The sequence below is a fragment of the Lithobates pipiens genome, unplaced genomic scaffold, assembly GCF_037356315.1.
Source record: "Lithobates pipiens isolate NorthernLeopardFrog02 unplaced genomic scaffold, aLitPip1_a1.2 Scaffold_23, whole genome shotgun sequence".
NCBI lineage: Eukaryota > Metazoa > Chordata > Amphibia > Anura > Ranidae > Lithobates > Lithobates pipiens.
Window position 1 is genome coordinate 285,656,105 of NW_027507785.1, and position 14,923 is coordinate 285,671,027.

The 14,923-nt window shown below is 43.7% G+C and overlaps 2 protein-coding genes across 4 annotated transcripts in view; both read left to right on the forward strand.

The window, feature by feature from the left end:
• The window catches only part of BEND5 (BEN domain containing 5), a 98,629-nt gene extending 96,168 nt beyond the window's left edge, over positions 1–2,461 (forward strand). Inside the window, exon 7 of the mRNA XM_077450276.1 lies at positions 1,050–2,461. Within this exon, the coding sequence (XP_077306402.1) occupies positions 1,050–1,207 (158 nt within the window). The 3' untranslated portion in view covers positions 1,208–2,461. The remainder of the gene's footprint in view (positions 1–1,049) is intronic.
• The window catches only part of AGBL4 (AGBL carboxypeptidase 4), a 2,901,779-nt gene that overhangs the window by 1,994,229 nt on the left and 892,627 nt on the right, over positions 1–14,923 (forward strand). The window lies entirely within an intron of this gene.

Here is a 14,923-nt window from a genome sequence, read left to right on the forward strand (position 1 = left end):
CAAACGGTCTTATTTTCACATATTTTTCACATAAGTGCTTCTACAATACTCTCAAAATAACTAAGGCCGCGTACACACGAGCGGACTTTTCGACATCCAAAGTCCGACGGACTGAGTCCGTCAGACTATTCGATCGTGTGTGGGCTGCAACGGACTTTAGCTTCGCTAAAGTCTGACGGACTTTAGAAATGAAGCATGCTTCAAATTTTCCCGACGGAACTCCGCCGGACCCGGTCCCCTTCGAAAAATCCGCTCGTGTGTATGCTACTCCGACGGACTAAAACCGACGCTAGGGCAGCTATTGGCTACTGGCTATGAACTTCCTTATTCAAATCCAGTCATACGTCATCACGTTCGACTCCGTCGGAGTTTGGTGTGATGGTGTGTGTCCAAGTCCGTTCGGTCGAAAAGTCCGCCAGAACTCCGTCGGAACTCCGGCGGAACTCCTTTGGAGGTCTGTCGGACATAAGTCCTCTCGTGTGTACGGGGCATAACTCTTCAAGCTGCATAAATCATGAGGCCCCGGCGTCCAGGTTAAAACCTGCTAGTGAGAGTGCCCACCCTGTGAATAATGCAAGCAAACAGCTAAGGCCACATTGAGTATTCAGTACACATTGACTTCTTTAGTACAAAAGACAGGTACTGCCATATTAATACAGCAGAGCAATCAGTTCTGGGAGGAATATTTGCTGCCGTGACATTCCTGGGTAAGCTGCCATAGCGGCTCGTCAACAGGTAGCAGGATCTTTGACCAAAAGTTTGACTTTAGATGGCGGCTTTTTTCTCAAGGAACAGACTGGCTCCCCAGAACAGAGGTAAATTAAAATGTCTCTGGGATAAAATTTACATTGAATGTGGAGGCTTCCTTTCCCTTTTAGCAATGCATAAAGTATAAAAGAAAGTCTGAGGAACAATTTGTTCTCCTATGCTGCACTGGAAACATGAAACAAAGCGAGTTGCTCTGTTCTTCCATCACATTATCTGGTTCTGTAAACTAACTGCTACCGGTGACCAGCCTTTAATTTCCCATCTTCTTTTTTCTTCCATAGAATGTGTGTATGACAGAATAGCACAAGAGACAATGGACGAGAATGAAATTGCACAACGGCTCTCCAAAGTCAACAAATATATTTGTGAGAAGATCATGGACATTAACAAGTCTTGTAAAAACGAAGAGCGAAGAGAGGCAAAGTACAGTGTGCAATAAACCTGTAATGCTTTGTTAAGTCTGAGTGTTTACTTTTATGTTTTTAATTTTTTGATTTTTTTCCGTCGTTCTTCGGATTATGATCAGCTGTCGCCTTTCTAGAAAACGTCTTAATTTCCAAGCGAGAACCAAAACGTGCAGTTGTATCTGCTTGAACATTTCTGGATAAGGCCAAACTTCTGAGACTACTGGAATCTACGTCAACAGGACTGAAGAAGCTGAATTGCGTGTGATCCCAGCAGTTGACACGTCGTCTTGTATAGCTTTGTTTTTGCCAAATTCAATGCACTTCTGATTTGTGTAACAAGTACAAAACTGGTGGCCATGTTACATAGCAATATGTCAATACTGCTAAGCTCTTTTTAGTAAGCGTTTTTTAAAGCCTCCCTGTCTTGCCACTTTATCTTTTGTAAAAAGGTAATGATCTTGTGTCTGTATAGTTGGACATTTCTTGCTAGAAGTGTAAGGATGATCTCCTGTCAGTCTGAGTAAAGTAAATCTTTCACTAACCTGGGTAATTCATAATTTCCATGTATTTAAAAAAAAAAAAAAAGGTCCAAGCATAAGTTACCATGAGTGAACATAGCATCAATAGTTTCAGGCAAATATATGTATGTATATCTTTATTTTTAATTAAGGTTGAGTGCAACTTTGGTATAACTTTGACGCAACTTTGGATGGGTGAGACTTGGATAAGACTCTGACTTTGATAATGGACAACTATTGCACAATTGTTGCACTGTAAAACATTCAAGTACATATTTTATGTCACTTTTGAGTGAGTCAATGGCCCTCAAGTTGCAAGAAAGTCAAACCAAATTAGTCCATGAACTACTTTGAAGTCGCTCCAACTTTAAGCCATACATATATGAATGGTTATCATTGAAAAAATTTGGGGAACGACTTGTCACGCGACTCTGTCCAAAGTTGCATGACAAGTTGCAAAAGTGTTAATGGAGCCTAAAAGTTGCTATGGTTCCTCCCCTTTTCACCTTTTACCATGATGAGCGTATCACTGACCAATAAAAAGCGGAGCCAAAGTTCAGCTTTTTCCAGCATTTTAGGTGCCTCTATCTCTTGATCTACTGATGCTTTTAAGATTCAGTTTACACTGAAGATGCCATGTTTTCATTGTATGGTTGCCCAGGCTTGTGACAGGTCAACTTTGAAGTGCAAGCTCGCCATTGTAAAATATTCTGCATATAATGCTTTGCTGTATGTTCTTTATGTTATGAATTATATTTATATACCCTTCTTTTTCCCTTTTGCATGATTCGTCATTTTGCTGTTATGGCCCTTTTTTTTCCCCATGTTATTTATGGTTGCGATCGATGATGTCTACATGCGATGCACTGATATGTTTATAAGAAATGAATGCTGGCATGCTGTTGCGTGAAGCCAGGGGTGCTGGACTGCTGGAGACCCGGGCCGCTGCTTGTGTGCGATTGCTGCAGTCCAACTCTATCAAGGTGCTGCCAACTGGGTATTTTTTCCACTGCTTCTGCACTGAGAGAAGAAATCATTTAAAGGAGCAGCATATTTATTACTGTATTTGCTGCCTGATTTTGTAATAAATACACACAGCTTTAACTGTTTTAAGAAATGTCTAAAGTAACTGCATTTAAATTTATGTTAGAAATACACAGAATGTGAGCACTAAGATTTGGGGGGAAAAAACTAAGAAGATCATGCAATTTTTAAGCATAAAAATTTGAATCGAGCTTTAAGGGGGCATCTTTTATTTTATTTATTTATTTTATTATTACATTTTTCAATTAGAGTACCTTGCACAACAAACTGCATTAGATACGCAAGAGATATATCACACATGTAAATGACATCTAATACAATATCTGGAAACCCATGAGCTATTGTCAAGCGAAGGAAGGCAATACCTGCCCAAATTTTGTGGGTATCAATGATCTGGCTCTTGGGCAGGCGACTTCTACACCCTGGAGGATCTCCACAGTCTCCTTGGCTTGTAGTGTGATGTAAAGGGAGTTGAAAATGAAGCACCACACCACTGCTAAGAGGTCCAGATGCAGCTTTATCCCTTTAAAGGTCAGGGATGCAATACATTTTTTTTATTTTACCCCTGACCTTTAATGGAATATAGTTATATCTGGACTTCTTAGCAGTGGTGTGGCACTTTAATTTCAACTCTTTTTACATCACAATTTTTTCTTTTTACGTCAGCTCTCTCTGGGTTTTCTCAGCATTTCCCGTGTAGCAGTACTATGGAGACAAATACTGTCCAGTGTCTACATTGGAGAAGTAGTAATGCTAGGGAATGGATTCCTTGTCAGCTTCTACCTTGTAGTAGAACTATGGAGACTGATCATTTCAGGCATCTATCTGTTAGTGGTATAATGGAGACAGGTCCTTTCCTATATTGACCTTGTAGTGGGATGGCGACATCCTTTCTAGCATTCGCTTTGTAGTAGTTAAAGTACTAAGACATCTAACTTGTAAAAGTGCTATGGGGATGGATCGTTATCGGTATTTACCTCATAGTAATGCTATTGAGATATATCCTTCCCAGCATCTACCTTATAGTTGCTCTGTGGAAGAAGAATCCTTCCTGGCTTCCACCCTGGCAGTACTGTAGAGGGGGGGGGATTCTTTTGGACCCCCATTTTGTGCTGGTACTGTGGAAAGGCATCCTACCTAGCATTCACCTTGTGGTAGAACTGTTCAAAGGCATCCCTTGTGGTAGAACTGCAGAGACAGATCTTTCTTGGCATTCAACTTGTAATAGTTCTGTGGAGAAGGATCCTTCCCACCATCTACCTTGTAATAGTACTGTAGAGACTGAGCTTTTTTTAGTATCCACTTTGTTATGTTTGAACAAAACTGATCCTTGCTAGCATCCACCTCTTTTCCAGCATTTACATTGCATGAACAGACAAGGGGGCCTTGTACATGTGAACGTTGTCAGTGGCTTGCACGGTCATAGACACTTGTAGAGTTATGACCTTAAATTGGATTTCATTGTTCTTACTTCCAATCTAGTCAACAGCTTGCTTCAGTCTACAGAACTTTAAAGTCGATAATGTAGAAATGTGGTGCTACATCCCTTAAATTTCAGACCTGTACCAAGACCACAGCAGCACAAGCTGTTCAATTGGACAAAAGGTCGACAACCGGGTGTTTAAAGCTATAAGAAGGCATTCTTTTTGTGTTGAATCCTTACTCCTAATGGACATATAATAAAGGAGATTTTGGAGCTTTGAATACCTGGTTGCCGACCTTTCTCAGATTGAAATGCTACAGAATTATCTCCGTTCAGGTACATTTGAGTACAGCAGTCACCCACCAGTGGTTACAGGGGATTTACAAACCACATGACATTGGCTTAGTACTCAGTCAAAACATGGGAAAAAAGCACCATATATACAGGGATGATTTCAAGGAAAGAATTGGCATGTCTGTATCGTCCTTGGTAATGTTCAGCTGCCCCACGCTTCATAAAGTGATTTTAAAGAGGAAGTAAAGCCTGATGAGTTTACTTCCTCTTTCATTCCCTGCAAAGGTAAAGCATAATGGACTACTATGCATCGCATAGTAGTCCATTATGTGTCACTTACCTGACAAAGGAGCCAGCGAAGTCACCGCTGCCCCCTATAGTCCGGCGCATCCATCTTCTCGGTGGGTCTCGCAGCTCCGCCGCTGTCATTCGGCGAAGCCGCGGTGACGCCACTCCTGCGCATGTGCACGGGAGCCGCCACTCGCAGCATATCACCGTTGACCGCGGCGCGCTCAGTGCGCCTGCACGCCGCTGTCTACGGCGCATGCGCCGTAGACAGCGGTGCCTGTCTTTCGGCAAATATCTACACGGTTTAGGAGATATTTCTTGGACCTACAGGTAAGCCTTAATCTAGGCTTACCTGTAGGTCAAAGTTGGTTGTAAGGGTTTACAACCACTTTAAGCAGGAATGAGTGGAGAGGCTGATTAGTAGCAGCGAGGAGGTGACTTTGCAAGTTGCTATAAAGAAGATAGAATTATGAATGTGCGAAGGATATCTTAAAATTACGGTAGTTACTGTGAGAAACTAGACAATTTGCCACCCACAGGTTCAATCAAGCACCAGAATTTTTTTTAATCTGATAATATTTATTGTATGCTTTTTAACACTTTTCTACACAAACTTGTACAGAAGCACAAGGTATGAACATACATGTTCATAAAAAAGACAAGTTTGGGGGGTTGGTTACTATAATCCGTTCAGGGTGGTAATTCATCTTCATCCCTTCAGCCTATTTAGGCACATAAAAACTCTACTGGATATATCCATGGAAAGGAGGGAACAGTTGGATTCTGAACCCCAACATGATAATTAGAACATTGTATAACCATATCAGAACACCTCTCCACCTTAGTAAGAGTATCTTGGCAAACCTGCTAGTAAAGAAAATTAAAGTGGTAGTAAACAGCTGCAGAAAAAATAAAAACACCTGTAAGACAATGGTGTAATGTTCTAATATGCAAGGCATACTAGCACATTATGAAATATTTACCTTAAAGCAAAGCCCTTCCAGTGGCGCCCGGTCACCTCTGAGAGGGCTGACATATTCCCCCAGCCTTTCTTCCATGTTCACGGACTTCGCCGCTGTGAGTGGCCGGAGCCCTCAGTTCTGGCAAGAAGCTCTGAAGGTCCAGCACGGTATGCGGTACTGTTGCTTCACAGTATGGTAACCTTATAACTAAGTGCAGTGTTTTGCATAAGCCAAAGTTTTTGGTCTAATGGCCAGAAAGCTCAATATACCTGTGCAAAAACAAAAAAAAAAAACACAAATTCAATGTTCCAGAACATTCTTTTTTACAATTTATTTATATATATTAAAATTCTTTATTTAGTTTTTTTTTTTGGGAAGGGGGAGTGGACAGTCAGTGTCTGTGTTTGTTTTATTTTATTTTTTTATTATTACAATTTTACTTTAAAATATTTATTTAATACAATGTTTCCTGTTTTTTTATTTAACTCTGTTGGGGGGTAGGGAGGCTTTGTTGAGATGTCAGAAGTCTAAACAGACCCCTGACATCCCCCAGTCCTTTTCTCAGCAGTCTCAGCTGCATTGAACATGAATGGACTGGAGACAGAGGCTCCTCTCCATTCATAGGCTGAAGTATCGTAAACGCAGTTTATGATACTCAGTTATGAATGGACAGAATCGGTGATCACATTCAGAAAAGGAAGGAGCCGGTAAATTACATATTTACAGCTCCTTCCTCCACTCTCCATTCTTAAAGATCTGGGACAGTGGAGGACAAGGGGGACCAGGGGAGTCGGAGGAGGATAGGGGGGACCGGAGGAGCACAGAGGGCAACCAGAGGAGAATACCGGGAACACTCAGGAACAATCGGCACAGCAGTGAGGGAAGTTATAAGCGCTGATCTCCCTGTGTGGCTTCCAATAAAGCAACTGAAAGCTGAGGGAAGAGGAGAAGTGGTTGTCAGCTGCTTTATTGAAAGCCACACAGGGAGATCGGTGATTATAACTTCCCCCGCCGCACCGATCATCCCTGAGTGTCCAGGTATCAGATTAGGCATCGGGAGCGTTGGCAGGAGTACAAGTGCAAATGCTTGGTGTCGGCACCGATACCAATGCTAGTATCTGTATCGGTGTAACCCTAATTATAATATAGTGGTAAACGATGATAGCAGGTGGAAAGTGTGCTGCCAAAGCAGATTGTTTATTTTTTGCTGTTGGTATGTTCCCTGTGCCCCCTCCTTTTTGGTACTAGCTAGTAGTGTTTAACTGTTTGCCCCGTTTTTCCAACACCTGAATTTGCAGGGTGTTCAATGGGTGTACAGTGCATTTTGCACCCTGATTGGGCAAAGCTTTGCCCAATCAGGGCGCAGTATAAGCTGGTTGTTGAGGAGCAGGGCCGGGAAGCCGGCCATGGTGTCCTAAACAACCAGCAGGTCAAGAACCATACTAGGCCACATGCCCTCAACATGGGGGGGTGCTTTGGGACGGGGGGGCTCTGCAGGTGGCATTCTCATTTGCATTGGCCGTCTAAGGAAGATGCCTTCCTGTGTTTCCAAAAAACAGTCTGCTTGCAAAATGTTTGCTGTGTGTTGTGATGTGCAGCATTTTGTTTCTATTTTGAAGAAATGAATTGTATTTTTTACTCCCGAACATTCAATTTGGTTACCATTAAATAGAAAAACAAGTTTTGTATTTCTGCATTTTTCTTTGTAAATGGGCATCTTTGGGGAAAGTGCTGGGAAGAGCTTTCTAGTTAGGCCGCCAGAGAGAGAGGGAACAGCTCCGCACATCATATTCCTTCTTCAGTGTTGCAGAACATAGCGAGAGTCATTTGTTTTGGTGGTAACGGGCCTGTTAAAAAAAAAAATGTTCTACTTGCAGAAAATGGGGAGTTTGATCCGCAATGATCTGACATTGTCTCTCTGGGCGCAGTTTAGTTTTCGTCAGGATTAATGTATGGATTGAATGTAAGAGATTTACAAAATAGCCTCTGGCTTCATGTTTGACGAAATGCCAGTTGGAAAGGTAAATAAATAACAATAGTTAGGCTTTTATTCATAGCTGTGCGTTGTGATAACATGCACCAATACGCACGTTACCGCAACCCATGATAACGCAAAAGCTAACTATAGTGCGTTGCAGTGCCATTTATTGTGAATTTGATGAAAATCCTCTTAGCCGGGTTGACAGATGCTCGCTGCCTTGAAAAAATGTGCTAGGGGTCTCTTAAAGAGGAAGTAAAGCCAAAAAAATACACCCTGCAAGGCAAAGGCATAATGAGCTAGTATGCATAGCGTACTAGCTCATTATGAATAACTTACCTGAGATGGAAGCGACCCTTGTTCTCCGCCTACAACGCTGCCATCTATCCCAGGGTGACTTCTGGGTATCTCAGCTCCAGTGTTCTGTCAAAAACTGTCCGGCCATCGGATAGTGTCCACCCCGTACTGCGCAGGCGCATCGCTCGCGCAGTATGGAGGAGAAGGAGAGTCCGAAAGTCTCAAAAGAAGAACGGCGCACTGAGTCCAGATGCAAGCCCCATCATCCAAGTGGACATAGGGTAGCACACCACGAGCACACCACGCTCGCCACGTTTCGGGCACGGCCTTGCTTCGCTCGGCTATTTTTTATTTATTATATGTCCACTTGGATGGTGGGGCTTGAACCTGGACTCACGGCGCAGGCGCCGTTCATCTTCGGAGACTTTTGGCCTCTTCTTGTCCTCCGTACTGCACAAGCGCAGTACAGGGCGGACACTATCCGATGGGGGACACTATTTGACACTACACCGGCGCTGTGACTGGCCGGAGCCACAATGATGTCACTCCCGCACATGCGCATGGGAGCCGCCACTAATGCTATGATCGTCATTAGCAGCAGCATGCTCAGTGCGCATGCGCCATAGACAACGGTGCCAGTCTTTTGCAAATATCTCCTAAACCGTGTAGGTTTGGAAGATATTTCTTGCACCTACAGATAAGCCTTAATCTAGGCTTACCTGTAGGTAAAAGTGGTCTATAAGTGTTTACAACCACTTTAATGAAATGTGCTGTGTTGGCGACACTATTAAAAATAAATGGGCTACTTTGGTACAAGGCTTGTTAATGTGAAACTATCGCACGTCATACCTGGAGAAAGGAGCTCCAAATGGTGGCTCTATTATCTTTTAGCTTATGGGGCACATGGGGTCAAAATCCATGTGTCCAGATGTGGGGGGAAAGGTATGTGGTGATCGTGGGGTGGGGTGGGGTGCAATTACTGTAACTGATCCCCCTGCAGAAGCTGAAAGGAGGTGGGAGGGAGAAGAGGAGAAGCCAGTTTTCAGCTGCTGCAGGGAGATCGGTTCTGGTAACTTCTCCCCCATCCCCCTCTGCAGCGATCACCCACTTTGTCCACATCCTTTTTCCCCTGCTGTGTGGCACCCTCCCTGTGTGCCCCATGCTGAATGTTTTGCCCCCTCTTCTCTACCACCAGCTGCACACATGGCACATGGGGATGTTTCAGGATGGAGAGCAGGACAAGGGGCCAGTAATATTTCATATATACCGGCTCCTTCCTTTTCTAAATCAGTACAGATCACTCACTGTGTTCGTTCGTAACGGACACACAGTAAACTGTAAAGCCCCATACACACTATCAGATTTTCTGCTTATTTTTGTGTTCAGATTTACCAAAACCATGTAGTAGAAGGGCCTGCCTGATTGCATACACACTGAAACTCCTAAGGTTTGTCTATTATATGGTTTTGGTAAATCTGTAGGAAAAAAATCAACAGAAAATCTGATAGTGTGTATGGGGTTTTAGAGAGCTTCCCGTTCATTCATAAACATCTGGAAGCATGTAATGCTTTCCTATGGCTGCATTCACACAAGGCATTCAGCAGCGTCTATTTGCGTTCATATAAACAAGAAATGTGTGCATCCTGGGAATGTTTAGCCTGGTTTTCTGCAGCTAAATGCATGTAAAATCATGTACAGTAAAACCTTGGATTGCAAGCATAATTCGTTCCAGAAACATGCTTGTAATCCAAAGCACTTGTATATCAAAGTGAATTTCCCCATAAGAAATAATGGAAACTCAAATGATTCATTCCACAACTATTTATTCATAAATCCTTCAGTTTATATTCCATATAAAAAGATTATAGCAATGTGATGGGTTGTGAAACCATAAAATGTCCATCCACAAATTGAAGCCTCCACAATGGGATTAGAGGCAAAATCTAGCAGGAGCTCCAGAGTATAAAAGAGAAGAGAGGCGCCTCTAAGTGTAGCAATATGTTGCTAAATGTTGTACCTTCATTAGATGTAACCATATCGCTACACTTAGAGGCGCCTCTCTTCTCTTTTATACTCAGTTGTGACATGACGCTACTTGTATATCAAGAAATCGCTTGTAAATCAAGTCAACATTTATTTAAAAATGTTGCTTGTTTTGCAAAACGCTCTCAAACCAAGGTTTTACTGTACATCTGGATGCAGGTAACATGGCTCTGGAAAGAATGATTTTGTAATACTTCCCAGATCATTTTCTCCTGTGGCTCATGTACACAGTCAAGAGGGGCCGTACAGTGTAGAAGAATGTACAGAACCTGTGTACATGTAATATTATCCCTGGGAGCTCCAGCTACTGCTTACAGCCTCCCATAGGAAGCCATTATAGGATGTGGGTATATGTAGATCCTGGCGTAAATACACGTAAACATGTATGAACTAGAACACAGACACTCGGTGGTTGATTTACTAAGTTTGCAAGTTGCCTCAGAGCTTAGTAAATGAGGTAAAACTTTACTTTGCAAAGAATATCCAATCAGATCCCAACCACGACACTACCTGCCTGGAGTTTGCATGTTCTCCCTGTGCCTGCGTGGGTTTCCTCCGGGTACTCCAGTTTCCTCCCACAATCCAAAGACATGCAGGTAGGTTAATTGGCTTCTGTCCAAAATTGGCCCTAGTATCTGAATGGGCACCTTGGATTGTGGGCTCCTTGAGGGTAGGGACCGATGTGAGTGTGCAATGTACAGGGGTAGGGATAATTGTAGACACTCACTCAGGTTGAACTGGATGGACTGGTGTCTTTATTCAACCTTACTAACATGCAAGGAAACTTGAAACATGCAAGGAAAATAAACAGCATTTTTGCTTGCACATGATTGGATGATGGAAGTCAGCAGAGCTTCTGCTCATTTGCTAAGCTCTTGAAAAACTGCACTTGAAAATTAACCCCTCTGTGTTCAGGGTTATACAACTTTGTGCTAGTTTTACACCAGTACCGGTGTATTCTTGTATCCTGTAATTGTTTACTTTGAGCAACTGTATATGGAAGCTGGGGCTCCTGGGATTGATTTTACATGTACACAGGTTTTGTAAACTCTTGCACACTGTACAGTCCCCTTGTGGTTGTGTGCATGAGCCTTTCAATGCAGGGCATCTGTGTGCATGCGCCTATCAATGCAGGGCACCTGTGTGCATGCGCCTATCAATGCAGGGCACCTGTGTGCATGCGCCTATCAATGCAGGGCACCTGTGTGCATGAGCCTTTCAATGCAGGGCACCTGTGTGCATGAGCCTTTCAATTCATGGACACCTGTGTGCATGAGCCTTTCAATTCATGGACACCTGTGTGCATGAGCCTTTCAATTCATGGACACCTGTGTGCATGAGCCTTTCAATGCAGGGCACCTGTGTACATGAGCCTTTCAATGCATGACACCTGTGTACATGAGCCTTTCAATTCATGGACACCTATGTGCATGAGCCTTTCAATGCAGGGCACCTGTGTGCATGAGCCTTTCAATTCATGGACACCTGTGTGCATGAGCCTTTCAATGCAGGGCACCTGTGTACATGAGCCTTTCAATGTAGGACACCTATGTGCAAGAGATTCCTGGATCTTTGTGCAGGCAGAAGACACAGATGCACCATCCAGCTGGCAGTCTGTAAAAGTGAAATGCTGAAAACTGCTTGGGTTGGATGGTGTGATACTAAAGCCGCGTACACACGGGCGGACTGTCACATTTCAGCGGACAGTCCGCTCGTGTGTGGGCTTCAGCGGACTTTTTCAGCGGACAGTCTGGCGGACTAAGTCTTTCGGAATTTCCGTAATACAGTCCGTCCAACTTTGGTTTCAGCGGACAGTCCGCTCGTGAGTAGGCTAGTTGGACGGACTAAGTATGGCGCATGCTCAGAAAGGATTTACACGGCGGAAGGTTGCATTGCTGTGTATTGGACGTCCTATTTCTAGTCCCGTCGTACGTGCTGTACACGTCATCGCGCAAGCTTTCAGCGGACTGTCTGTTCATCGTGTGTGGTCAAGTCCGTTCATTCAAAAGTAGGACGGACTGTCCGTCGGATTGTCTGACGGACTTAGTTGGCCAGACAGTCCGCCCGTGTGTACGCGGCTTAACATTTGGGCAGTATGTGCATAGAGACGAATACCCGGAACGCAGACCTGTGCTCCAGGCATTTGTCCCTGGGCAGATACTACCCTAACTGTTCGTACCACTAAGTACCACTAGGTGCATCATCCAGCTGCTGGTAGATTTTTACAGTTGCCGGTAGCAGGGCTGGATGGTGCACCTCTGCCTTCTCCCCACACAAAAATGCTAAATACTCATGCACTTCCTCTAAACATCCATTGTGTATGAGGCCTTACACTATACTATATACCTCCCGCCACATCCTTGGCAACCAGTGATGTCACTGGGCCCCATTCATTTGCTGGCCGGATATCCCTAGCCATGTAAACAAAGGGGACAAGGGAAGTGCTTTGGTGCTTTGTCTGTTGTCGTACTCTGATGTCATTGTTACCTCCACCTAGAGCTACTAATAAGAGTACCACCAGTTCTCCTGTTTGGGGCCCAGGCAGCAGGGGAAAAAGGATGTAGACAGAGAGGGTGATCGGTGTGGCAGGAAGGAGGGGGCATGGAATTACATGAACTGATCCCCCTGCAGCAGCTGAAAGCCAGAGGGAGGGAGAAGAGGAGCCACATTTACCTGCTGCAGGGGGATCAGTTACAGTATCCCCCCATCCCCCACTGCACTGATCACCTTCTCTGTCCACATCCTTTCCCTGCTTGCCTGCAGGAAGGGGGGGGGGGGGGCACACAGGGTAGGGCCTGGGAAGCAGGGGGAAAAGGATGTGGACAGAGAAGGTGATCAGTGCAGTGGGATGTTTCAGGATGGATGGGGGGGATAAATGTCATATTTACTGGCCCCTTCTTTCCTAAATCAACACAGTGCCAATCACTCACTGTGTTCTTTTAGAACTGAAGCATACTAAACTCTTTGCTATGCTTCAGTTTCTGAATGAACAGGGGCCTCTCTACATAGTGTTTCCTGTTTGTTCATGCTTTTCTGCCGAAGAATTGGGGATCTACGTCCCCAGTGCCATTTTCTGTCTCAGAAGTGGTACATCATGGGTCTGTTTTGACTCCTGATATTTCACCAAAGCCCCTCACTTATTGTTATAAAAATAATAAAGAAAATATCAAAAACAATAAGAAAAATATAATAAAAAAATAATGTATGGCTCATTCACACAGATTCTCATACATTGTGAATGAGTGATTTGTTTGTGCTGCTGGAGCAGACTGTTACTCTGTGGGGATGCAGGGGCTGTATGAACACAGCCACAGGTCCCAATATGACAAGTGTGTAGGTGCGGGTGAGTGGCCCTGAATGTACACTGTCTGTGTTTGGAGCCATACACCTACACCCACCACACGCCTGTCAAATTAGGTCCTGCAGCTCATACAGCCGCTGCATCCCTGTAGTGTAACAAAGGTTGTCTGCACACAGCTCCAGACACATAAACAAACCCCCGATTAACACTGCACAGGTCACAGCACCCATGTGAATGAGCCCCAAGACCTCATTCTCACACACACAGCTTTATTTATTAACTTGATACAGGGATATCTTTTAGATTTAGCAGGAATTATGTAACTTATGTTGTGTTTATGTCAGCTTGCAATATTTTTTTTCTCGGGGTGTGACTGTTGGGTAGGCTGTACGGGGCACTGTGATTTCTTTTACAATAATTGTATTTATAAAGAGATTTAGCAATAAAGTACCAAGTTGTGTACAAATGAATATCCAGCACCAGTGTTAGAATGGGTATTAACAAAGCTATTAGTATTCTAATCATACCACTACTGTGCAATATTAACCACTTGCGACCACCCCATAGCAGATTTAGGGCGGCTGCACTGTGAAAAATTATATATATATATATATGCACGCCGCTGTTGGCTCACTCCCACTTTGATTTTACACAGCGGGAGCTGATCGACTGACCCGATCTCCACCGGGACCTGCCGATAGTTCGGTACACTGACAGAATGTAAACAAAGCAGATTGACATTCTGTCAGTATAGAAGACATGGATCCTGTGTTTCTGTGAAGTAGGAACACCAACAATGCCTTCCACAGTTAACCCTTTGATTGCCCTGATGTTGAGCCTGGGTTCACACTTTAGCGAAAACAGATGTATTGTATGGCTGAACTCGCATGGGATTTGCACGAAAAAGTTGCAAGGGCTTTCCCCCCCACATTGAAAACGGATTGCATGGGTGTTTTCATCCATGCGATCTGATTCCAGTCTGAATCCACAGTTCGCACTGCAATCTGTTCTGGGGGTGTCATTAACACCCGCAGCGGGCAGTGATGCGATGCGGCAACCAGCGCTGGAATCACACTGGTTCCCGCATCTCTACAGTGTGAATCTAGGCTAACACCTTCCCTGCCAGTGTCATTAGTACAGTGACAGTGCATATTTTTAGCACTGATTACTGTATTAGTGTCACTGGTCCCCAAAAAAGTGTCAGTAAGGTGTCCTTTTTGTCCACCGCAATATTGCAGCCTTGCTATAAGTCGCTGATCGCTGCCACTATTAGTAAAAAAAATAGATAAATAAAAACATCCCATAGTTTATAGATACTGTAACTTTTGCGCAAACCAATCAATATACGCTTATTGGGATTTTTTTAACCAAAATATGTAGCAGAATACATGTTGGCCTTAATTGATGAAGAATGAAGACATTTATTTATTTATTGGATGTGTTTTATAGCAGAAAGTAAAACATTTTGTTTTTTCAATATTGTTGGCCATTCTTTGTTTATAGCACAAAAAAAAAACCCGCAGAGGTGATCAAATACCACCAAAAGAAAGCTCTGTTTGTTGGGGGGGAGGATGTCAATTTTGTTTGGGTACAGCGTCGC